The sequence below is a fragment of the Bactrocera oleae genome, chromosome 2 (genome assembly GCF_042242935.1).
Source record: "Bactrocera oleae isolate idBacOlea1 chromosome 2, idBacOlea1, whole genome shotgun sequence".
NCBI classification, from domain to species: Eukaryota; Metazoa; Arthropoda; class Insecta; order Diptera; family Tephritidae; genus Bactrocera; species Bactrocera oleae.
Window position 1 is genome coordinate 4,267,302 of NC_091536.1, and position 27,710 is coordinate 4,295,011.

At 34.2% G+C, this 27,710-nt stretch overlaps 2 protein-coding genes across 2 annotated transcripts in view; both read right to left on the bottom strand.

The window, feature by feature from the left end:
* The window catches only part of LOC106620112 (IDLSRF-like peptide), a 107,890-nt gene that overhangs the window by 49,271 nt on the left and 30,909 nt on the right, over positions 1–27,710 (bottom strand). The window lies entirely within an intron of this gene.
* On the bottom strand, positions 16,171–17,773 carry LOC106620111 (uncharacterized). The gene has a single exon (XM_014238506.3). It carries the CDS (start codon positions 17,483–17,485, stop codon positions 16,364–16,366), a length of 1,122 nt encoding a protein of 373 aa, XP_014093981.1. The 5' UTR covers positions 17,486–17,773; the 3' UTR covers positions 16,171–16,363.

Below are 27,710 nucleotides of genomic sequence, written 5' to 3' on the forward strand. Positions count from 1 at the left end.
CATTGACACATTTTATATCCGAAGCATTTGCCTAAATGTGTTGAATCGATCCCTAAGAGATCTTCTGCTATCGCTCTGATGCCAACACGATAATTTTCAAGTATTTCTTTATCTTTTTTGATGTTATCGTCATTATCCACTTCTGAGATTTTTTCAAAATTGAAGGCATAAGTACCCGGACGAAAATCACAGTCAAATAAACCCGATAATGCTCCAAACAATATCTATTGTTTAATTTTCTTATCGCCCCTCTTCACTTCGTTTCTCTTGTATTTCCTCCTTCACTCTTAAATAATCCACTAGCTTGCCGATTACGTATTCAATTTCAGTTTTTCCTTACACGAAGAAAAAAGAGAACAATGAAGAAAATCGACCCAAAAAACTGCACACTTTGTACTCACATTACTCACGGAACCGTGTGCGTAAGCGTGAGCGCCGAAGACGACGTGTGCGAAAAGCAAAAATGCGCGAAGCATAGCAAACAGTGTTGCATGTGTAAGCAACATGGCTGTCCGCTTGATGCGTGTACGTGCATCATTTCCGCTTGACTGCCACACGGTCACGTAAATGCGTGCGGGTGTGTATACATATGTATGTCGCCTCAATGACTCACTGCTTCAATGCACTGTTGCTTTCTTGCTCCACATGCGTGCGATGGATGCAATTTTTCATTTTCGTAAATCTAAGAAATTATGTCAGTCTAAAAATGATTTTTTTATGCTGAGCTTTGCTTAGACCGTTATATTTTCTTAAGTTTTCTTGCTCTTTAATTCCTGCTTTTCTACCGATTTTCGCTTTATTCGCGTGATTTTCGAATTATGCACGAAAAAATTTCAACAAAATTCAAATGGAAATATATTTATGGTCATTATTTCCTCTTTCATAAATTCTCATACATCGAGTAGATATATTCTTAATGATTTCCCTCTCAACTTCATAAAATTGTGAAATTATAGACACCAGCATTTATGCGTGTGTTTGTCTCCTCTTACTGCTCCATGTGCCCTTGTGCCTCAGCCAATGCCTGGTCTTAAAGTTTTCTTATCAAAATTTATGTATGCATATTTCTCAACAACACACAACCCCGCTCTACGTCTCATTGGCCAGCCCATAGAGAACCAGTCAACGGTAAGCTGTCTGTCATATTGAAAATAGCTTGCTGATAGCTTCAGCTTCTGAGCGTGCAACTTACAAATTGCGCACTCTGCCACTTCCACTTGTACGCCTTGACGCCAGGCCTTACTGCGTTTCACAGCGTTCGTCAAATTGTTGACAGTTAATATGGAAAAATGAGGTAGGAAAAAGTATGCTCCGCAGATAAACTGTGAGCTACTTACCACTCTCTCTAGGCCATGGAGCGGATATTAAAGCGCATGCATAAATATTGTATGCGTACATATTTATAGATAAATATAGTATATAAACTCGCATACACACAAGCTCATATGGACTGCGAAGCAAAGGAGTGATGGTAAGAGTGGGCTTGTCGTTGAAGACACCGGAGGAATGCTTATTTTTTTCCATGGAAAAGCTATGAGAGCAAACGTCATTATTCACAAGCATTCAAGATTATACGCAAAGTTGATGGGTTAAAGATAAGCGCATTTTCTTTTTACTGACTTGAGAATTGACTGTGAAAATTTTTTCGTAAGTCTTAGGGCAATAATTAACAATTAATTGGTTTTGGTATTGGTATTGAATTTAAACTGGTGTTGGTGTGGGTATTGGTATTGAATCAATATTGATGTTGGTATTGGCATTGGTATTGGTATTGGTTTTGGTATGGTATTGGTATTGGTATTGGTATTGGTATTGGTATAGGTATTGGTCTTGGTATTGGTATTGGTATCGGTATCGGTATTAGTATTAATATTAGTGTAGGTATTTGTATTTGAAATTATCTGGCACCTTGTTTGTCATGTTTTTTTTTGGTTTTGGCATTGATATTGATATCCGATTTGGTTGTGATATTCGTTTTGATGTTTGCCATTGATGTTAGTAATTATAAGGGAAACAATATAATGTAATATAATAGACTTGGTATTAATATTTCTCTTTGGTAATGATCTCGGTCACAACCTTATTAATGGTTAAAAAATGCTTGTCATTGGCCTACCAAATCTCTTCATAAATTAAACAACTTCCCGTTCAGATTCCAACTTTTTCATCTCCACTTCACTCGTATTCAACCAACGTTTAACCAACGTTCAATCAACAGCAAAACAAACAAGCGCTCGCGTAAGAAAATACCATCATTGCTTTTATAAATTATCTATTTAAATAGTTGCCAAAGTCTACGCCGACGTGACGAAAAGTCACCGAAAACAAGGTATTCAAGTTGAATCAGCAATAAGCTTGTGTAAACAGAATTGACAACTAAACGACAACCGCACGATGGCGTTAACGAACTGAGTACATCAAATATTGTAAACAACAGTGCGTTGGGTCGACAGGTCGTATACGCAACACGCACAAGTTCTGAATTATATATTATATGTTTTGATTAATATAATATGTAAACATATATAAACGACAAATGAAATCGTGAATGATTTAAAGCGTCAGCACAAATTTAAGACTTTTATGACGGAAATGTTTTAGTTTTTTTCTGCTATTGTAATATTAGAGTGTGGTTAAAGATGACAGATGATGGATATAAATGATTAATGTCCCCAACAGTGTAGACGGAAAGTTACATAAAATTAAAATGATGTTGAAGGTAGCAGTATTGCGAAAACATTTGTGACTTTATATTTTTTTTTATTTTTCTCTGTTAATAATATGTTGTATTACCAGAAACAGATAAAATCGGGTCTACTATTCCTATATCTCATATACCTAATATAAGATTTTACAACTTCCGGTTCGCCTTATGCCATATACATATGTATATTAGTCAATATGTAAGATGTCTTAGCAAAATTAACTAAACGTATAAAATTGGATCTACTTGTACTATAGTTAAATGCCGAAAATATGTGAATTTAGTCAACGAATTACCCCAACTCCCAAATAATCCATATATTGATTTTCGTTATTTTATCAAACCTTGTGCCGAACATGTCGTTCAATGTGTAAGTTGTGTAAGTATATTTATAAAATTTTGCTTAAAATTATGATCTCTAGTATACCTCAGCATTGTCGAAATTAAGTCAATTAGCCCATCGCTTTCTCTGTCCTCAATACAGCCTGTATAATAGTTTCTGACTTTCCATCTGACAAAATGTGTGAAATTAATCAAGACATTGGCCCAAACCTTATATCCCTAAAATAATGAATTGCGTTTTCACAACAGCTCATTATATTAAATTTAGCTTATTCAGTTGAGTTTATATCACACATATCTCATTTAAAGATTTTAGCTTGCGGTAAGTAAAATATAGTAATAAAACTAAGCGAGTATATAGTGACCTATAATATAACTTAATAAATTACAAATTTGATTTTAATCAATTTATAATTTCATCGAATAATGAATGTTGAATAGTTTCGGAACATTTTTTTATTTAAAATTTTCTATCACCTAAAGGTATTTTCCTTAGCTTTTCCTTACTTGTTTAATATTGAAAATTTAACAATACTGGCAACACTTTTCCATGTATTTACTTTTACTAAAAAAACCGAACATCAACAGTGTCGAGCCCATTTAGCATGTTTAAAAAACGATATGAAAATATATGTCCACATGCACGACTATTTATAGCATTGGTGCTAATGGTGCGTGGAACGTTAAAATTTGATTCCATTGAGTAATGATGAATCAAAATCATTTTTGCGACTTCAGCAAATAAATCGGTGACTTCTCTGTATATTTATATATAATTTTATTGCACCAAAAATAGGCAAACTGTTGAGCTGTTGTTGCCGGCGATGAGCGTGTATTATTTAAAAACGAAAACAGCCGAATAAAGTATTTTTTATGTGACGGAGAGCGAAAAAAAAGACTAAAGCGATGTTTGTTAAAAGTAATTCATGCTGAGTTAAAGCAAAAAGGAAATTGGCAATAAATGAAAAGTACAAATGATGTGCCATTTAATGGCTTATATAACGCTACTTGACACACGCCCAATATGTTTATCAGCTGACACATTGATTTGCTCACATTTATGTAACTTTGTGAGCATTGCGCTTTTTGTGGAAAACTTTTTCTCAACAATATTTTTTGTCATTTTCATAGCATCAGAAGGCCCTGCAAATGTGCTCGTTATTTAAAGTATTCTTTCAAATGAAAAAAGCATATAAATGAAAATTGCATATGCAAATGACAGGCAATTGACGTTGATGGTTACAAAGAAATGTCAGCCATTTCGAATGGCATTAGCCATCAGCTAGCGCTTTGAATGACCATGAAATAGTATACCATACAAGTATAAAAAATATATGGTGTTCATATTTGTGCTTACCTGAAATGAGAAAAAGAAAGAAAAAAATTATTTACTTAGAATGCTATATAGTTATGCATTATTTTTAAAGATTATTAATTTTCTATGCAGATTGCAATATTGACAAATGAGAAATCTAGAGTGATAGCAAAGATTGCGGCTCGCTTCGATATAAAGGAAACGAACTGTCAAACTTTCATAGTCATTGTAAACAAAGTCTTCCGTCTTGTAGTTCATGACATCACGACCATTGTAGTTTTCTATGTAACGCACTCCAACTAAGTAACAGGACGTCACCGTCGTCTTCTCTCTACTCTCTCTACTTATATCATTATTATGTAAAAGAACCAGAATATTTCCCATGAGACTTTCTCAATAGCGAGATGTCATGTATTTCACCTGTTAGATGCAAAGTCTTCCAAATAAACCTTAAAGTTCTTATAACCTATAAATTTTATCACCGTGAACTCAAAAACTTGCTTACTTATAACATTTCAAGACGTAGTTGCCTGCATGCAACAGTTTGAACGCCAAGAGCGTGATGTGAACTTTTTTCACTAAGTATCTAGTTAAAAACTGATTTAAACAAAAAAAAATAAACCGTTATCTTATATATAAGAGACAGTTCAGAGAATTGAAGTATACTCTCGAGGAAACTCATATATTAAAACCAACACTTGTCTGCATTTTTTTCATTTTTCTCGAATGTGAGTATGCATATGACTGAAAATCCATTTTGTAATTTGTTGTCGTTTTTCCGTTACTACTTCTTCCCCGCAACATGTGTACTGTTATTACTCAAGTGTCAACCAAAAAGTTGCTAACGGCAATTTTTTAGGAGCATGCTTAGAGATGAGAGATTTCATAAAAATAAATATGAATGATATAGCTTATGACGAATTCTCATTGCAAAAAGTATTTCTTTTGACGTTTTCTTCTGCCATAGGCGCTTTTTTACTGATTACGTTTTTTTGTACTCAAACAGCCAAGAATATTTCGATCGCACAGCTTACGTGTGTAACAGTTAATCAGTATTAGAGAATATGACAAAAGCACTGTTGAATGATCTATTACATAAAAAGTAAGAATAATAAATTTCCATTTCAACGACGAAATACGAAGGAAATTTAAAATTAAATATTTAAAAAAGAACGGAAATCTTGCTTCTTAATTGTCTGCTTTGTGTTCATTTTTACTTTTTTCGGATTTTTAACGTAATTTTTGAGGAGAATATTACCGATATTTTAATGATTGTTTTTCTCTGCGGAACAGGGACGAAATCAGCGAATTGGAGAACAACAAAAACGGTTCAGTGTTAACACAACCCTAATAATAGTTAATAATAATTAACACAAACACTAATATAAATTTAAGAGAAAATACGAGTATTTATGGTATATCTTCCAATAATCTTAAAAAAATATTAACCACAGCGGAATTATACGTATATAATAAAATTGCTCTTTACAAAGCTTGCACAGTATTTTCTTTGAACTTGAGTGATTGTTTTTCTATTAAAAGGTACAAATTAACAAATAATATAGAAGTATGAAGTCCACAATAAATTTACATACCAATGTATTTATTGTTTTATAAATGTGATAAACAAAATCTTAAGCAAATATTTATACACGAATTTTGCATATTTCTGGGAATGAATTCCAATACTCATATAAATTTTTGTATATTTTCAACTCATCAATTACACATAAATGCCAATTTTGTGAATAATTGTTCTATAGTAAAATGCAAACAAAAGAAATAAAATCCAACCAATGAATTTAAATAAAAGCTAATCAAAAATTCGTAAAGGAATGACTAAACTATTTACAGAAAATTTGCAAAATAATTCCGACGAAATGTCACAACATAGTATCTTTGCATTAAAAGTTGAAAAACGAGACTGAAACTGTGTGTCTTTTTCGTAATTCAATAACCGAAGCGAAAAAGCAGACAATATGCCAACATTAAATTAAAAGTTATCTAAAGCAATCGCCCAGTTAATGGATGTAATTGGAAAAAGGAATATGCAAAGTGACACTAAAGGCTTCAAATAATTGAAGTGCCACATAATCAAAAAAAAAAAAAACGTTGCAAACATAAATCTCGAGTGTATGGAATAAAAAATGTCCCGTCCCTCTGAGAGAGTTAGTGTTGGGTTCAAATATATTAGACGAATTATTCCAATAACCCCTCAAGGTGACGACAGTATGCAAAAATAGGCGAAATAATTTTCTCATATTATTAATTACAATAGAGAAACGCCTCTCTCATATGCCGTAGAGATCACTCTGAGCGAGATCGTTTATTTTGAGCGTCAACCCTTTATGTCGGTATGAAGGGACAAAGTAGGCACTAATTCCTTTTTCTTAGTTAAAATATCGTATTCTCTTACGGAGGGAGTCTTTACATTATTTCCATTTATATTAAATTGTGGCGACCCTGAAAGGTTGTCTCGACACTTTTTAGAAATGATATTTCTACTGCATTAAGATCTTCACAAATTTTAATGTACGCCAATGAGATAAAACTTTATAAAACATCGATCGTAAGCAGAGAAACTGCTATGATACAAAAAGAGAGTTCAATAAAAAAGTTTTGAATAGGGTTTAATATCTTAAATAAAACACCAACCAAAAAAAACTAATTAATGAATTATCGTTAGCCTAGGGTCTTTCCATATTTTAACACATACCTACACCTTCACAAATTTCAGCTATAATACTAGAGGCTCGTGCAAATATCATGCCAAATAAAAACGTTTTCCATACAGTTTTTATGGCGCTATAAGCTATACTAGTCCGAGTAATCGGCGGTTCCGCTAAATGAGCAGCTTCTTAGGAATAAAAGATACTGAAGGGCTAGTTCGCGTATATACAGACAGACAGACAGTCAGATAAACATGGCTAAATGAGGTCAACTCGTCCCGACGCACATTATATATTTGCCATATATTTTTTTGGGCCTCCCGCTATTTCGCCCGACCAGATAAATAACAATTGGCACGTTTTATTAGCATGTTTTTGTAACACTTTATATTAATTAAATTCTAATAAATATTTTGTTCCTTCTCTCCAGCCTTAGATCAAAGTGAATACGAGGTCTTTTGAATGCAAGGGGTTTTAACTTTTTCTTCACTCTTTTATGAGATAATTTTTGAATACTAAAAGTTAATAAAAGAAGAGTTGTGCATATTAATGCTGTTAGCTCACTCTTTTTATACGGACCCGATTGCTCACGAAAATATACTCTTAGTTTTTAACAGTTTTTGAACTTTAAGTCGGCCAAGGAATATATGCTTCTCAACTTTGAATCGTCTGAATGAGTAAGAGCTTTCTTTCGATAGGCTTCACAAGCATAACGCATATTTTGATGGTTTGAATGATTGCATGGTATTGAATTTCTCTTGACTATTCTAGTTTTTAATATGGCTCAACACAACTTCTCATTGAAATGTCAAAAAACTTTTGGTTCACACTGTATTTTGCTTGCTTCACCTCGGATATACGTCTCTTTTCATTATTTGTCTTGAAATTATCCGACGAATAAAGGAGCCTAAAAGTGCTTAACCACTCACAAGCTGGTGAGTTTACTGAGCAGAGTTTGCAGAAGTGAGTAGATGGAAAAAATATTAGCTTTGGTAATGATTGGTGGCTTTTACCCACTTCAGCTGCAGATGCTACTCATAATCAGCTTTAATTCATAATCACCAACGTGTTGCAAGCGAAACTGCCTTAAATAGTTCCATTCTCTCAAGTACTCAAGTATAAAACTACGAAACTAAACGCATTCTTGCAAGATGTCTTTTTATAGTTATCTATTAAAATGTTAACTGCATTTTTCAAGAAAAGCACATCTCTTCGTGCACCTTCTTAAAGCGCGCATAGTCTAAATAACGGTTTCACATTTTAAAATATTAAACTAAACAGCTCTTGCATTATCATAACCTTAAACTTAATATTCTTGTGTGCGGCGGCATTATTTATTTACCGATATTTTATGTCAGCATTTTTCCGTCGAATGCATAAGTACCACCATGCCGCGCATCAAGCGGAAACTCGAAACTATTGAAGCAGCCAAGAGAAAAAGTTATAGAAATGTAAGAAATAAATACGTAAACTCGGCGGCGCAACGCTATCGCCAACACAAAGGACTACGGAGCCATAAAGGCGTACTTAAGGCTTTACGGCACATACAGTGGTACTACTCTCATCTAAGGTTATTACTCATGTAATGCTAAACAAGCGACTTAGCCGCGGAGTGTGTCTTCTCCTAAATGGCTCAGAGTTGCGCTAAGCGAGTATACCCTGTGCTCTAACCTTCTATTCCAACAAAAACAAATCTTCAAGAAAAAACATTTTTTTATTTCACATAGAGAGACATTGCCTTTTATTCATTCCGATGGCACCGTTAAGCTAATGCAAATGTGGCGGCGTAGTCTCTTGCTGTTGACAACTTGAATAGTAAAAATACTTGGGCCACAGCTGTGAATGAGCGCAGTCACGTGCATATATTCGCTGAATTTAGAAATAATAATATTGTACAAGCATACGCTTACATAGCAGATGTAACAGTAAAATTATATTTTAATAATAAATGCTTGTGAGCAAAAAAAAAATGAAGAGACAACATATTGGCGACTAACATTTTTGGCTTTGTAAGTTCGAACACAGGCTAAGGAGAAATCAAAAAAGACTACAATGAAAGCTTTATTCCAAGAGTTATCCGTGCTTAGAAACATAGAAAAATATTTGTAATAAATGATCAGACGGACCTAGCTCTATTTCTCTCTTATTTCAATTTATCAAGACTTTACCTCAAATCGCTTTTGTTTAAAAGGGTAAGGACCTTTACGAGAAGCTCTCGATGCTTTCAATAGAAATTATTAAGAGTTTCGTTAACGAAATCTGTAAACCTTGTCGATGCCACAGAAAGCTAACACCATCCAATGCTAAGCCCATAATCAAATACCAAATACAAATTTTAACTTCCCTACTAATGCAGAGTTATTGAATTCTTATAACTTTATAACTCTCAAAAATATGAAATTATGATAAATTTGGTCCAATATGTATATATATGGAAGAAAACTTTATAAATATTTATAATTAAATTATAACACCTCCGTTAATAAAGAGCTGAGCTTTTACTGTTTCCAAAGCGAAGAATATTAATATATTTCATATGGTCTCCAACGTTTCTTTACGGCTGTTAAAAACTTCGTGGCAAACTTAATATACCCTGTAAATGTATAAAAATGTCATGAACAAATAAAAAATAAAGTATATCAGCATCGACTACCTTGTCAACCCGAAGAGAAAGAAGAAAGTGTTTTCCATTTTGTCAGACAACAAACACCACACCTCAAAGTGTCAAAAAAATCATGAAACAGTTCTGCTGAATTGTGTTGTTGTGAAAACAATTGAAACAAAGATACGAAGAAATCACGAAATGCATTTATTTTTTCTTTTCCTGCTTTGTATACTCTCTTGCAATTTTTTTATCATCGGCCTTACCGAAATTTATGCAAATCAGCTGTTGGCCTTAAGAGATTGTTCGTGCCGAACACGATTTGTGTGAAAGTTTTAGCGCTTGTAATTTCGTTTGTGGCCACAAATGAAAGTTTTCGCAATTGGGCTATGCATGCAAGCACGTGATTATGCGACAAAGTTTGCGCGGAAAACCCGCGAGGGTAAGCAAAGAAGTTAAGATAGTGCACAAAGTGATGATTATGGTCGATTGTATATGCAACTTTACTAAAGTGAGTTCACGCAGCAGACAGAAAAAGCTTCATACGGGAAAACTTTAAACTCTTTAATGTCAATTTATTGTCAGCGAAATTGAGAAATTACGCGCAAAAGTTAAGAGCTATTTTTTCGAAAATGTATTTAGAGAATTTGGGTAATAATGTTGAAGCAAAATCAAGAGGGATTTGAAATAATGTTAGTACCTTTGAAAGAACAAATATTTATTATGTATATTTGATATAATCGTTGGAGTAACTTGTAGGAAAAAGTTTTCAAATTTTCCATACGCCATTCAGCTTAAAAATACGCTACATTTGTTTTTCGACAGTTGGTGTGTCGTTTAATGCTTTTAATTTCTCTTTGCATTACCTGCTGAGCCCAGGCCACTTTTACAACTAATTTCGGAAATTGAGATGATATTTATATTAGGATATGCAGACAGGTGGACGAACGAACGGGCAATCCAAAATTGACTCAGCTCGTTATGCTGATGAGTAGTATATTTATTTAATAAGGTCTTCGACGTTTCCTTTGGGAAAAGCGAGGGTACAATTTGCGAACAATTTGTTCTTTGTATTTGTGAAGGTGCAACCGAAGTTAACGTTTTTTTTTTTCTTGTTTTAACTAAAGTAAATAAATACGTTTTTTGATAAAAGAACAGCGTCTAAAGATAGTATAGAGAGAAATGGGTACTAGTTCGAAAAAATATCAAAAAGTTTACCAGAGAATAACTTAAAAATGTTTTTTTGTCGATGCGAATCTCTTATTTTTGCTTCGAAAATAATTTAGTTTTTTTTAGTAAAGCTGAAATGCAACTCAATACGCAATAAATATAATAATAATAGAAAAAAACTGTTTTTTTTTCCAATCCAATAATAAGTTATATATCATTTTATCTAATGAGCATTAATATATATATGTAACCATTATCATACTCGTATATATGTTCATTAATTTGAATACACGTTTTCCTTTCCCATACTTAACACAACCATCAGCAGAGCAAACATGTCATACCCGAAGTATCATGTTGCAAACCAATATAAATTGCCGCACATGCTTTGCAATACATTTCCCCACCCCACTTAATCACTCCTAAACTCAATAACCGCAGCCATGGCCACTGTTATTCCCACCTTCTGCTCACACTACCATAAATCATTTATGTTTAGTGCCTGTTTTAGCTTCCCTTTTGGCACTGCATCCGTTTGTCGCTGCTCAGTTGAGCGTAATAACTGTGACATGACAATGGGGCAAACCAAATCACATGACAATGAGCAACAGAGCGGTCATTCAATCAATTAGTCACACAAGCGGTGCACACAATTACATACGGTTGGATTTTCGATTGTTTGGCGAGAGTTGTGGCTCTTGGGGGTGTCAGCGGAACGGAAACGTATGCAAACAGAGAAGACAAATGCGTGGCAAGACAAACAGTGCAACACACACCCACGCACACAGATAAGGTGAATTTCTATGCAGTTATGTAAACGTATGCAAATGTATATGCATATACATATACAAGAAATAATTAAATGTTTATGTGTTGCTCGCAGGAAATTCATATATATATTTTTTTTTACTCGTTTTGCTTCTATTTTCTATAAATTCTACTATTTCTTGCCACACAAAAAAAATTCAAAGCTTTTGAATACACTAATGTTTTAATTGAAAAACTGCGCTTGGGTTGGAATTTTTACGAAATTTTATGCTCTGCAAGAATCCAGTATGTAAAAAGGTTCATCTCAAACAGTTCAGAAGCTATGTTTTTTTAATGAAAATAGATTTTTTAGGAATTATTTATATTAAAAACTTAATTCTTATAGACACTTTAAAGACATTTAAAATAAAGCCTGGTTTATAAATTCTGCCTTGCAGGGATATTTTTTTTTCTGCGCGTAGATTTATTTCAACCCATTAATTTGATATTCTTTTTTTCTCACGCTAATATGTAGCCATGCGACATCACAGAGCCAGTGCGTACGGAGTCCATATGCCAACTTTAATGGCGCAGTGACAAAATTTATCTAGCAAATTGTTGCTAGGCGCCTGTGTGGGTGCTTGTATGTATGTATGTATATGTTTCTTAAAATACATACCCTTACACAAAGAGACATTTACTTTGCGACACCATGAAATATTTAAGCGTGCGTGCATGTTTTTTTAATCCACTGTGCGTTGCTTTGCCAAGTAATTTAGCAGAAAACCAAAGCAAATATATACCAACGCGTGAATAACAAAATAAATACATATGGATAAAGCAGTAAAGGGAATAAAAAATGCATGGAGGAGTAATCTGTGCGAACAAAAATTTTCCTTCACAACATAAACATGGATGAAAATACAAAATATATGTAGATAAGTAGGAGCCACTAGGCCGGCTTGTGTGAGGGTTATCTAGCATATTTGCTAATCATTAGATTAGTAATTTGTTTATGTCTCTAATAAAACAGCGCCGGTGGTAAGTATTGAAATATTGTATATTTTTATACTCTCGCAACATGTTGCTACAGATTGTTGTTTATTCACCTAACGGTTGTTTGTATCACCTAAAACTAATCAAGTTAGATATAGGGTTATATAATATATTAATATATTAATATATATATATATGATCAGGATGACGGGACGAGTTGATGGCTGCCTGTCAGTCCGTCCTTCTTCCTGTGCAAACTGTAACTTGAGTAAAAATTGAGCTAATTTAAATTTTTTTCCAGTAGAGGCGACAATAGAAGACATACTGTATAGGTAAAATGTACTTTTTCAAATAAAAAAGCTCACAGTAATACTATTTTATTAGCAATACATAAGGTACGCACATAAAGAAGTAAATATGTGTTTTTAAAAGTAAAGCTATGCAGCAGCTAGACGAATATATTACACCATACATATATATATTACACCATAAGGACTTGTATGAATATTACCTATATACCATGTATGTCATGTACCATATGTCAGACTACTAAGTTCACTTCCCAAGCCTTGACATGGCTTTTGCTTTTAATTTTCACCTTTGTTGTCATGTGCGGTGTCAACTGGTCCCTGAGAGTGAAATATTATCGCTGTGTAGCACACGATAGTAACCGACACCGAGTGTGTTTAGTTGTGACCAACAGACATCAGAATGCAGTTTCGTTTTATGTATGTGGTAACTTTTAGTGGTAAAATTATAGAAATTGCTTTAATGTAGGCCAACAGGGCGCAGGCAACTCTAGTCTAAATAGGTTTGCCCTATTAGCAGGTCATTTGTGAAACTCTGTTAAAAATTTCTAAAACATTTGAGGTAAAATATTTTATAAGAATTAAATGACGAAAATGTGTTTCTATGTAAGAGAATAAAGTTACGCAACCGAAAAAAAGGGTGCAAATGGCCACCAGTTTGTCACTAATTGACGTTTAATTGACAGGGGTTCCACTGGAGCGTAAAATTAATATTTGCAACGGTATGTACTATACATATAAAGGGTGTTTTTTTAGAGGTATAGAATTTTAAATTGCAATAAAACAACGATGGATTATTCGATTGACATGAATTTTATTTATCCGCAAGATAATCTTGTGGCATTACATTTTAAATATGATTTTTGGCATATGACCGCCACGGCTGGCTCGGATGTAGTCCAATCTCGACGTTTTCAATATTTGCGGTCGTATATCGGCAATAACACATTTTTAAAGAAATACGGACCAATGATTCCACCGTCGGGTTTTTGGATGTAACGATGTTTCGACATACACTTGAGGATTAGTTTCACTCCAAATGCGGCAGTTTTGTTTGTTGACGTAGCCACTCAACCAGAAGTGCTCTTCGCTAAACAAAAAAAAATGAACGTAGTGCACGATACGTATTCCGCACAGAATTATTATTTTCGAAATAAAATTGCACTATTTGCAAGCGTTGTTCAGGCGTAAGTCTATTCATGATGATTGCCAAACCAAACAGAATAAATCACTTGACAGCTGCTGAATCGGTCGCCATCTTGAACAGTAATGCCAACTTAAAGTTCTATACCTCGAAAAAAACACCTATTATAAGTGATTCTGTATATAATTGGCTATTCAACATTGCTTGTTATTTGACTAATTTGACCTGCCATTTCTGGTATACCTTTGACAAATGCTAGTCCCTGCAAGTTTTGAACCAGCCACGAAAGGTTTTTAAAGTGAAATTCTGAAAAAATGCTGTCATCGATAAATATTGAATTTTTGCATATACCTATGTACGAATAAGTATATATGTATACATATATGCATATTTTGTATTCAGCTTAATTTATCTGCAATGAAAACATAAATATTGACAAACCTATGAATGCACATCCTATTAATATATGTACATATATAAGTATGTGGAGGTGCCAATTATTTTTAAATCGTTTTTCTCTCCGAGGCGTGTAATTTCACTTGCAGGCATAAAAACAAAAATATTATAAACCTTCATCCTTTAATATAATATATATGTCTGTTAGAATGGATGTGTGTTAATACATCAATCTCTGAGCCATATACCCTGCAAACAACTGCTAGGCACCACTTTTATGTACTATTTTATAGGGTTTTAACTTTTTTCTTTTCTGAAAAGAATATAATTTATATTTTCTTTAATAAAATTTCAGATTTACACAACGAAATAGAACGTATTTAAATTTGCAAATGACCCAATATTATTGGAGTGAATATATAGTTAAATGTCTAGACTCGCTCACTGTAATTGTTCGATGTACTATTAAATCTCTATATGCAATGGTCTTCAAATAAAATCATACTCATTCCCTGATTTTAAAGGGAGTAACGGATTCTCAGTAACGAGCCCATCTTAAATGCATAGGACATTGCCTGGGAATACTTTTAGTCAGCACTACCCGTAACAAAGTCGATAGCGAATCAATATTTCCCATAAAAATTTCCTATTGGGTACTCAAGCGCATACGTGTACCTAAATTTATACACATACACCATACAATTGTAACAACAGTTGAGGTAAAAATATACGCAGTAAGGCTGAAAATACCAATCAAGCCAAAATAATTCCGGTAAATTCAAGAAATGTGATAAAAAGTTGAAGCGAAATGAAATGAAAAACCGTAAAATATATGTGTTCTCGTATTTTGATTTTTTTATGCGAATTCGATAACATTGAAATTGTTTTGCGTTACGCAGAAACGTATGCACAGTGGAAAGGAAGGGAGTTGAAGAAGGAAGATTCGCATAAGCTTTGAAATAAAACTCGGGTTGGGCTTAAAGGATGCGAAATTAAATTGGCATATTATAAGCTTTGAAGGGCGTAAGCTTTATAAAAGAATTTAAGTCTTAACTCGCCGAAAAGGTAACACAAGCATTTAATAATTTCATATATGAGAAATATTTTCGAAGCAGTGTGGAGGAGGCGATAAAAACTAATGGTAAAACAACTTGGATCTCATATCTTCATTAATCTAAGCGAACTAGCTGGAATCGAAATTAGCTTTAGCGCTTTCTCGATATACGTATGTTCCAGTTAAGGGTATTTTATGTATGACAAAGAACTTGTCTACCACTTTCCAAGTATATACTCTGCAATATCCGTCGAATGAATTAGCTTCCATTGCAATAATCTCACATCGTATTTCGTCTGTGAATTTCCTTACAAGCAGGGAGGCAGTAGATTTGGCGCTGCAGGAAAGTATCTGGATTTATACTGGATTCCAGGCCACAAGCGAATTCCGGGAAACGAATAAATTGCCAAAAATGCCATCCATGGTCTGAGCCCAGACTTTACTGCATTTAATTCAAAGGTGATAGCTTTTTGTCCGGTATTCATTACTCGAAACATTTCTATCGACTTATGAGAAATATGAATATCAGTGGTTTATGCGTATTTGAAGCTCAGCATTGTCTCATATTTCTCGTTTTGAAGTCACTACTTATGAACCATATTCTTTCTATTAACAATTATTAATAGCTTCTAGGCTAGTTTGTTCGCTATATAGAACCAGAGTTAACAACCTGTTAAATAATTCCTGCTCATAAGGTGAGCAGATCTAGTAAAAAGCCCCTACTTTGGTTTGTTCTTTTATTACATCCAGAATTGCAGTGTATCAAAATATTTACATAAAAATTTTTATATCCAAAATATTACTCCCTCAGTATCACTTTATCTCATATTGTGGCTTTCTCTTATCGTATTTATCATCACTACAGCATTACGCTATTGTGGCACCCTTTCTATTATTTCCAATAATTACGGTGTTCTCATTGTTCACCCTCTTCCTCCTCTTCTACCGCCATGTCGATATCTATGGCAGCAGGTTGATCAGCCGGACCCGTAACGTCCGCACCCTCTGCGCCTTCTTCGCCTTCATCCTCTTCCTCCATCTCTTCTTTCGGAATCTCTTTCGAATCGCAACCCTTTATCTCTGGCTCTGGTTCGTCCGGTTCGCAACCACTCTTAGCTATCGGACGTTCTTCAATAGTCTCCTTGTAGTACAAGTCCATATCGGGTCGGAACCAAATACTCTTCACCCAATCCAGATCGAAGTCATACTTCGGACAGACGCAATAACGTAATGCACGATGGCATTTCGGACACTTCGCACCGGCACGTCCGGCATGTATAAGCTTCTTCTTCTTCTTTTGGCAGCAATACGGACAGCGATGCGGCTCCTTCTTCTTGGGTGTCTCGCGTGGTGGCTGCTTGCCATAGATGAGATGACCACGTTTCTTAGCACAGAAACAGCAGTTACAATCCTCACCTTCCGGTTGGTTGCGGCGCGTCAGCATGCGATCATAGAACTTCTTGTAGGCCACCTTAATTTTCGCCTCAAAACCGCGCTGCTCCTCACACGACAAGCCATCGTAGCGTGCATAGCTTTCGGCAGTTTTTCGCGCGGCATGAACATAAACACATTCCTCGGAGAACGTCGGTCGTCCATCATTCTGACGCAATTCATCATTCGGTTGGTAGTAGAAGGCTTTGAAGCCGCGCTTGATAATCGTATAAGCGAGATGTGCTTCGACACGATTCATCAAGCACCGCTTGCCCAGCTCATGGAACAGATCCTCTTTACGCAGGCGCTTCTTCGGCGTTGTATCAATGCAATAGCACACCTGATCATAGTGCAGAAAGGCATAAGTGACCACATCAACGGTGGATTTCGCCTTGCATTCGTGTATGCCACAGATAATCATTATTTGCGCCAGCGTATTGGACAAGTCTAAGACATTCTCGAGAAAGATGGAGGAGGCATTCACTTCGCCCAAGCACTTGCACTGCTCCTCTTGATTAATGATGCCGAGGTGGGCGTGGCGCTGGCACTCTCTGTGCGTGCAGGTGCTGCGGCAGCGAAAATCGGGCATGGCATGATGGGCCTGCATGTTGTGGCAATATAATGATTTTATAGATTGTGTAAGCAAAACTGATCACTTATAATTTTTGGACTTTTTGTTGCACTTTAAATTTTTAATTTTATATTTTTTTATTATTTTACTTTTGCTTTTGCTTTACATTACGCGACCAGCTGTTCTGGCAATTGTCTTCTTCTCTATTCGCAAACTATTTTCCAGCATAAAAACGTAATACTAAAATTTAGAAGACTTTTGCATTTATTAGAAGAATAAAGAAAAATTAAGCTATTTTTATGCTTCAATTATAGAATGAAATGTGAGAATTTTACACATTCTGACACATTTTTTTTCCTTTTTAAAAAATACCCAATATTTTTAAGTTGCCAAAGAGTTAAAAAATTTCAAGTAATACAAAAATATTACATAAAATCAATTTAAGGAATTTGAAAAAAAATAACTTTCGTAAAACTTAAAATTTTTTTTTTTAATTTTCTTTAATGAACCGAGTAACTTTTATCACAAAGTGGATTTTTTGAAACCCATTAAATACTCGCATATACGGAAGGAATTCATCACAATAGTAATCGGAAGTATTATTTCACAACTATTTCATTTGGTTGAAGGTTGAAAGATGAAAGACAGAAAAGTTTTTGGAGGAAACAAAACAAAAGAGAGCAATACCCATATGTAATTTAACTTTGTCATATAATGACTGGTAGACCGATATTTTCGGTAAAAGTTCGCAACACAAACTGGCGTCCACATACACGATATCAGGCGGCTTGAACAGTTGTAGTCCGATTTTGACAATTTTTGGTAATTTGAAATTCATTTATATGGGAAGAAGTGTAATGCTATGTACAGAATTTGGTTTAAATCGGTCGAAAAGGGCCCAAGATATAGGTTTTCACCTAAATGCGAGCGGTGCCAAGCCCATCATCCAAATTTGACACCGGATCCTATAAAGCCCTCTCGTACCATCGCGGGTGAAAAATTCTATGTCTCTGGCGCATTAAATTTTAGATTTTTCGTACTTTTAGTAGTATTTAACAAATCCGTTATATGGGCAGTGGGCGGAGTTCGGATTTTGTAGGGCAGTATACTTCCTACAAAATTGTGACTTTTTGCAATTTAAAATGTTTATTTATCACTGAGTTATAAATTTAATAAGAAAAAAAAATGTCTTTCAAATAACAAAAACGGTTAGATTTATAAAAAAAAAACCAAAAGAGACCATATAGAGAATTCAATTTCCTATCAAATCTATGAAATATGACATACTTTCTCAAGTAGTTGAAAGCGGCATATGAGAGATTTTCGCAGATGTGTCTAAGAACTTATTTTTCAGAAAACCAAGCGAAAAAAACATATTCGTTTTTTTTACCTACCCTAAACAACATGTTGCAAGGATATAAATATATTAAATAAAAGCTCTTATTCGTCTTTTTGTGCACTTCACTTTAACAATTAATCCTAATTACACATTAAGAATATAATTAAACTTTATTAGTGCTCAGAGCCGCCACACGATAAATACAAGCGCTAGTAACACTATAAGTGATATGTAGACAACGAATTTAAAAGCATTTGACATTATTTTTAGTTTTTACCCACCCTCGTATATCAATAAGTATACGATCCATTTAAAAATCACAGCGCAAGATAAACTTCAAAATTCACTGTCAAGTTCACATGCAAACATTTTTATAATTCAAAGCTAAACTGGAAGTGTCCACTTATCTAAGTGTATGTAAGCTGTAGCTATAACGGGCCACACTTCCGTGACACAGACACCTGCTCTTTAGCCTATACTTGACATGGAGCTCAAACGTTAAGCGCAACAGAAAAACAACAACAAAAGCGAGACACTCGTGACAACAGAGCACATGTGGCTTGTTAACGACACATATGCCTAACACTTGTTAGACTTCAGGTGCTAATATAGACGCGGTATAATGACCTCAGTTAAGAGTTTGTTAGTTTGTCATGTGTTGTTGTTTGTTAGGTGTGCCTCTTATTATGCTAACTTTTTGTCGTTAGCAGTAAGAGTGAGGCACAACATGAACGGAATAATTTTAGATAGTAAAACCTTGTATCTAAAATTATCTCGTATTGATCTTTTTCCCTGATATCTCGAAGCAAAATAGAAACATTTGGGGCCTTTACGTTTACTGAGGAAAGCTCTTATAGTTTAATGCTGGTACTGAAAAGCTAAGAATGTGATGGATTATAAGAGCACATTTTCTAAACCAGACCGAAACACGAGGATGCGATTTCTTCAAGCAAAAATCAGAGCGCTGGAGTAGGTTCTGTTAGAAAACACAGTAATTGTGAGGACATGGAACAGAGGTTAAGTGAATCGAACTCAAGGTGTGGTAATATATATATAAATAATAAAATAATATAAAGTGGATATATTTCCCTTTAATAGCAAACTACTAAGTTCAACGGCATAATTGTTAGTTGCGCCTGGAGGACTTCATTGTCAGCTTTAAACGTTTTCAAAAAGTAGAGAGTAAATTTCACCACTAAAACCCCAAATATCATTTTTAAATACCTCGATTTCGAGCAAATTTTCACACTTAGTAATATTGTCTTAACAATAAATTGTGCTTACCCAGCACTACGTGTACACTCACCCTTGTTTATATATACCAAGCACAACGTGCCACAACCACAAACTATTTGCAAGCCTCCAGGTCATGCGTTTCATTAAAGGTCTTTTCCACAGACGTCAGCAATTCACCCGTTACATACTTCAGCTAAATACAAACGCACACACTCATGAGGCCTATTATGAATTCTAATTGTTAGAAGTCATTTCAGTGACGCTTTCCAAGCACTCAGTGCTGCACTTCAGCACCGTGGCAGGCATGATTGCCGATTAGTCGAAGCGGCACAGCGTCACTCATACTGCACGGCGGTCTGTGCTGGTGAGACCAGAAAGCAAACAACTGCCTAGACTGGTTGGTAGAAAATAACAGCTACCAAGTTATGCTTAAGCAAACAGACAAACAGCAAACAAATAAACTTGCGACTTATAACTGTTTAAAAGAGCTTTTACTGTTTATATTTACTGTACATGTGTTGTTGTTGTAGGCTAACATTGTCTGATTGTTTTCCACTGCTTCCAAAATGTTTTCTTCATATATGCCTTGGCTAATTGCTTGATTGACTTTTTATTTGTGTTTCTGCCATTTTCTTTTATATATTTTTGTGGCTTTCGTTCAACTTTTGTGTAACAACTAACTTTTTCAACTTTTGCAGTAAGTTGTACTGTGTCTTGTGTTGTTTCTTTTACGAAATATTTCCTCTGTTTGTTTTTTTTTTTAATACGTTTGGGTAACAGTTGATCTGCATCAGAATGTGGGTGAAAATTCTTGGTTGAGAATCAAAACAGACGCAATGCTTAAAAAATTTAAGGAAGACCAGCCAGTGAAGTTACATTTTGAGCTCATTGGTTGCCTAATTAATCACTGTTCAGTGTACAAATAAAATTCGCTGTGAAGGCAAATTTCCTAGAAGCTGGTTCAAGATCAATGCATTTGTAATCGATTTCCATCAAAAATTATATACAAGTAGTTTTCTTTAAGAAAAGTCAGAAGATACAATAGTAGCACTTTTGCAAAACAAAGAAATATATAGGAAAACTTTTAGAGTTGGATCGAGTTAATAAAGCAAAAACAGAAAACACTCTATATTATCCAGAAGACAAACACACACTGACTATTATGTGAGAATAAATATGTTCCTTGGGCCTACACTCATTTTCCCAACATTAATTTTTCCGATAAGTCAAACCATTAAATAAACTTTGATGAATTTTTCACCAATAATAAATTTCGGATCTCAAGAAAATGGATCTCTGTTACCAATATGGGGATCGCACAGATAAATAAGTCAAAATAATAATAACATCTCTGTAAGTAATTTAGATTTTAAATTCTAAAACTGAATTCTTTATTTTTGGTACCAAATTATCTTATACTTTAGGCAGATTGGAAGAATTATACGGTAAAACGTTAACCAAAGGCTATAATATCAACTGGGACAAGTAAAAACTTGTACGACTATTTTTAATATTTGTTAAGGTACCTTTATGAAGATATCAGAAAAAAGTAAATTTTTGTCGTTGGTCTCTTTGCCGTGGCGAAGGGGCTTAAGTAATAGTAATGGGCGTATTCCAAATGGGAATGCATATTTCTCTAACTGAGCTGGATATTTCACAATTCTCACAATATGGGGATGTTGACAAATGAACCTTCGGTTTTACGAATATTTCCGATTGTGAGAAGTGCGAGCATACCCGCACCAACACCACCCTAAGCCAAGGTGTCGAGGTACTTGTGCTACGGTGTAGTGAACTGAGGAAAAGCCAGTACCAGAGAGCAGTCTTTGTACTTTTATCGGATAGGATCAAGCGCCAAAATAGAAAGAGGAAGAAACCGAAAGTTTTCTGAAAAGGAAGCAATCATAACCTCCCGCGTAACTAAGCCAAACTGCCAAAATTAAGCTCCCAGAAAATGATTGAAAACTCGGCATAAAAAAGCAGGAGGAACCGAGCTTAACAGCACAACAAAACAAAACACGTAAGCTCCTTCTCATCTCACACCATTCAGGAGATTGATCAGATTTTTCAGACGACTTAGTATTAAGCTACATTCTCGACAACCCCAACTTCTTACTTCTTTTTATAATTTTTATCATTTTTATTTAAGGCATGCATAACAGAATTACAAATTTTTTTTGTCTTTTTTTACTCAAATTTTCAAGAGATCACACCTAGCTGGCGCTCAGATCGTTCTACACATTTAAATTTTCAGTATGTATATTCAAAATGATCTGGGAACCCTTATGTAAGCAAAATTTTTTATACTTGAATATATAGTATATATATATTGAGATTTGATATATCCAAAATATACCAAGATTAACAGAATGCACAGAAATAATGAACTCGACTGCAAGATTGCTAGAAAATTGGTATAATTCTATGGAAAAATCAAGTTACACGTATTAGAGATTATTGTGTGGAAGCAACAAGAACCACAACAACTTTCGGAAAAACAATAGTTACCAAAAATGTACTTTTAGACATAATATCTGGAACGCATGTTATTTTCAATAAAATTACCCTATTCAATATCAGAAAATTAATTTAGCGAAATTATTATTTTGTTTTGTAAATTATCGTTTTAAGATAACAGGATGTTCCAACATTTCAAAATATTTTGTATTACAATTACATACCATGGATAAATGGGAAGAAATTTTTAATATGGTATATGATTCATTAATTTTACGATTAAGGATAATTTGAAGAAAGTGGAGCATTAACCAGTCATATTAACTGTAATATGCAATTGCACATTTCTTGGAGTTTTAGCTCTTTACTATGAGTTGTTTAAAATAGATGATCAGCCAACGCTGAGTGTAACTGCGGCGGGAGCGGTCAATGCGATGGTGAGTACGACAAGGGTGGAACCAGTAAATAAGTTCACACAAATTGTGAATTAGCAGTGCGAGTACTTAATTTGCGTCATAACTTGCATAAAAGTAACCGACGTTAATTATTCTATGGTTAACGGTAAATGCTGGCTATAATACTTATACATAATACACACAAAAAGCGCCAAGAGCAGTGAAGAGCGGTTACCGGTGACGGAGGAAATGCATTCTTTAGACAACAGCTGCAGAAAACAAAGCATTGCACTGACCTCACCATTATAGAGAGGAATTAGTGGGGGCTAAAAATGTAAAGAACAGGAAAACGAGAAAGAACAAAGAAGACGTGAAAGTTGCTAACGAAGTGCCGAAATTGCCATTTTTTACGTCATATATTGTATGAGCTAAAATACTTGTTGGTTATGCACAAAGCAAAGCGTTTTCAAATCTGTTATCCGTTATAATGGCTTCTGTACATACACACGCACACGCACACACATGAACAGATTGTGCATATATTTGTCGAGCAAAAGCAGTTTGGAAATTAATATGCTTGTTTAGAAATTTGCAGTCGGTCTACTGTTAATTGAAATAAACGACTTTGTTTGTTAATGTTGCGTATACGCAGTGGCGCACCACACTGTTGGTTATATTAGGAGTTTAGGAAATCGTGTTAAATTGTATTAACAAAGGGAAGTTATTATGTATGTGTTTTATGCAATTTAGCATAATATTATTTTAATAAAAAAATGCAGGCAAATAAATAACAGTATATTGTATAAGCCAGTGTATAATTTATTTTAAACGGTGTAATTAAAATACAGCTTTTGTTTGTAGTAATTTCGTACTTACATATGTACACATATTTGTAATAAAATCTATTTGTTTATTTAGTACAGCTGTAAAATGCTTTCATTTCATTAGTGCTTATTATTTTATCATGTAATTGAAAATCTAAAATAGTATGAGTTTTGGTAGTTTATGTGAATTTCATTATTATTTTTAATTATCCAACACGTATTACAAATAATAATTGAAAATGCACACAATAAAAAGACAATGAAATATAATAATGAACTACCGAAATTAATTGCATATTTCGAACCACACTAGAATTATAAATGAATATTTCAAATATTTTTAGGGTTACAAGCTTCTTAAGCATAGCCGCTCAGCTCAGCAAGCTCTATCCATTTATATTTGAACGCTTTTTTCCGAAAGAGTGTCAAATTGTCTGCAGCTATAACTCAAAAACAAATTGTCCGATCGCTGTGATTTTTTTCTGCACATCCTGTATATGTTTCTGTATACAATGACCCACCAGTTTTTCGATTGAATGAACCATTTTTTGGCGGAAAGAAAATCAGCTCTGTTTTAAGCACAATTCGAAAATTTTCTTTTTATCTGCCACTTTGTTAAATTTTAGTTTTTTTAACAGTCGTAGGGCATTCAAAGACAGATTCTTTGCAATAATATGAACACTGGATACAAGTCCTGATGTATGGATTAAGCACACTGAAATACTTAAGCAATTGGCTTTGATTCCAGCTGGTTCGTACTTAGTCTCGCATTTGCGGCAGGAGCAAAAAGTAAGTGCTAAGGTAAATCTAGTTTGTCTTATTAATTGAAGTACGGCAAGATTATTTGAGGGAATCGATTTATGCTCAAAGGAAGGACCAGCAAACCAGACCACTGGCAATTTACGCCTTGACAGATGATTCGTGCTAACATGCAAGAGATGATGGTTGATTATAGCGACTTTGCGAGGCCTTTAATCTATCTAGATTAGTTATTATTTTTTTTTTTTTTTTGTTGCAAGATTAAAAAATCATTATTTTTCACAGCTATGCCTGAAAATTTTAACTAGTTTAGTCAAACTCTTTCGCCGATGAATGACTCTTCTTGATATAGTTTCTAATAATTCCCTTGTTCCACCATTTAAGAAATTTATACCACGAACTTATCATTATAATCTTGCAACCTGTTGCTACAGAATATAATAGTTTTGTTCACCTACCCCACCTGACAAAATGTGCACCCGAACTAAGCCCTTTCTTAATTGTTTTTGCTTAGTTTAAAATTTTAATTAAGGCGTACTTACCTTCACACTTTCTTCAGCAGTTCATGACAAATTTCAATTATTTTTGTGCACTTTACTTTAAACTACGTGGCAATCAATTTAAAATCAGACATGCCCGCACAACAAACACTTACAAATACTAGTGGGAGTACATATATGCACGGTAAGCTTGGTTAAGCCAATGAAATATTCATGAAATTGAAAGAGTGTATACCGGAACAGGTGAGCGCTAATTTACCTTGACCAGCGGTACATATTTCATAAAATAAATTAGCTTTTAATTGCATGGGAGTTGTATGCATAATATGATCTGATCATACCAAGCAATAAAAATAAAAAAAAAATGGGCACGCACAAAAGTTTGCAACGCAATTTCGATGGAAAGTGAAAACAAACAGAAGCAAATTCTGTTATGAACGATAAATACAAAATATTCAAAGGCGTGCTAAGCTGTCTGGGTCGATAGCAAAAAAAAAGAAAAATAACAAGTAACAGCGATCTATATAATATTGTACCTTGGCATATTTGCCCAACTACCAACACACATAAAATTCCCAGTTGACCCGTAAGTAATACGCTGCAAAGCTAAAAGGGCATTGAGGAATTTTTATACACGCACCCCATAAAAGGGTTGTGAAATTATGGTAATTTTTAATTGAAATATGAAGGGTGGATATATCAGTGGCTAAAGAAATAAAAGCATGGCAAAAATATGATGAAAAATTATTTAATTTTATGTCACAAAATGTTGACACACATTTAAAATGAACAACGGTATTGGCGCTTTCACTCACCCACGCTTGAAAGTAGAGGTATGCATTATACATTTTTGTCCGAGATTTTTACATGGTGTGACTAATAACTCGGTGAGAAATAGACGCACAGTAGCCATTATATACTGCTTATTTTGAAACTTATTATTGTAGTTTAAAAATAGCAACGTCATATTTTTAGTCTCGCTTAAAGTCAAAAATGCGATACCAAGTGGTTGCTTCTGCACTGCGTTTTGCTTTGAGAGCGCATTGTTTTCCTGCTTAACATGAATTTGCGGAACTGATTACCTTCTAAGATGCTGAACCACTCAACGGAATCGTGCTGACGGCAGTTGTCAAACCTTTTACTCTTCCTCATCCTCTTAGAGTTTTTAAGCTCGCCACCAGCTTTTTATCTGTTATTCTTTCTTTAACGTTCCTCATCTTCACGCTTTCAGTAAGTCGGCTAATCTGTCTAGAGAGGATGATTTATGAACAGTTCTTAAATGCTTAGCTATTATATTTTCCGTAGATGTCCTTCCTCGAGGCGCAATTTACGGTGCGTGTATTTAATAGCAGCTGACTCATGCCTCTTTTTTTCGTATTACACATCGAAGCGAAATAATTTTATTGCCGACTCAGCACGTTATTACATTTCGACATAGGTGTAGTATGCTTGCCAACTTTAAGGCATAACTTCGAAAGGTGTTGAAGTTACTTGCCCTTCCAGCGCCTATCGACGAAATCAATGGAAGGTAATGATGTGCATAAATCCTAAAATAATTCGCATGACGTGACGCGCTTTTGAGTGCAAGCAGCGGAAAGCAGAGAGTGGAGGAGCTTTCAAATGCCTTGCATAGTTTAAGGCGCCTACGCGCTCTTCAAATGAGCGGTTTTTATAAGAATTGATAAGAATTGTGCACCTTTTTAGATACTATAGTGATCTCGAAATTTAAATTAGACATATGCTAAATGCTTGGTGATTTTTCATACACATTTAAAGTGACTTTAAGGCGCTTTTGGAAAAGTAAGTAAATCAGTTCCTATAAAAATAACTAAATGTAGATTATACCTATATACTACATAAGGTAAAGGCGTATAAAAATTTTCTTTCAAAAAACTTTGTTCTATAATATGTATTTAACTATCATATCACTCTTTTGAAAAGCCAAGACTTGTCAGTGGTAAGGTATACTATATTTTATGAATTAAAATCTTATAATAAGTAAAAATAAATATTAAAAAGGAAAACATTATGTAATTTTATTAGAGCTATTTCTCACCTAGAGATATATAAAATACGTGCACAAAATCTATACTTTCCTTACAAATAGTCACTTCAAAATCCAAATAATCAAAAGTAAAAAATATATTATGTAATACATTTTTTATAGCAAAATTATGTTTGATAACCCTTGCATTGCATCTCACTGTTGTTCCCTTTGCAGTGTTCTTGCCTCTCTGTAATGTATTATATTATTATTTTTAAACTGGTGTTCGTTTTGGCTGATTCTATAAGAATGCAACCACAAAATTATTATAACTATATATATACTATATATACTATATAATCACAGCAAAGTCATAAATAAATTTTCTGTCCTGATTTTCAACATTTATGCCCACATATAAACTTTTATGTAAGAAGAGTGTTACTTTTATGCCACGCTAATGGTAACAATAATATAAGTGCCGGCATTTTATCTGAGTTTATAAACATTTCAAAGCATTACTTGACAGTGAGGAAATCGTAAAAGCTACCATCTATTCAGACTTAGTTTTTTTATATAATATAAAGCAATAGATAAGCAGCGTTTAAGGCTTATCTAATGAGATTAAATCGCAACTGGTTCAAAGGTACATGGAAAGGTTCATAGTCTATAAGGTTAAGAATGGGCCCACCTAATTTATCTCGCAGTATAAAGTAAAGATACTGTTAGCTATATAGGGGGCAGTGCAGGCTAAGGCCGCGGCCACA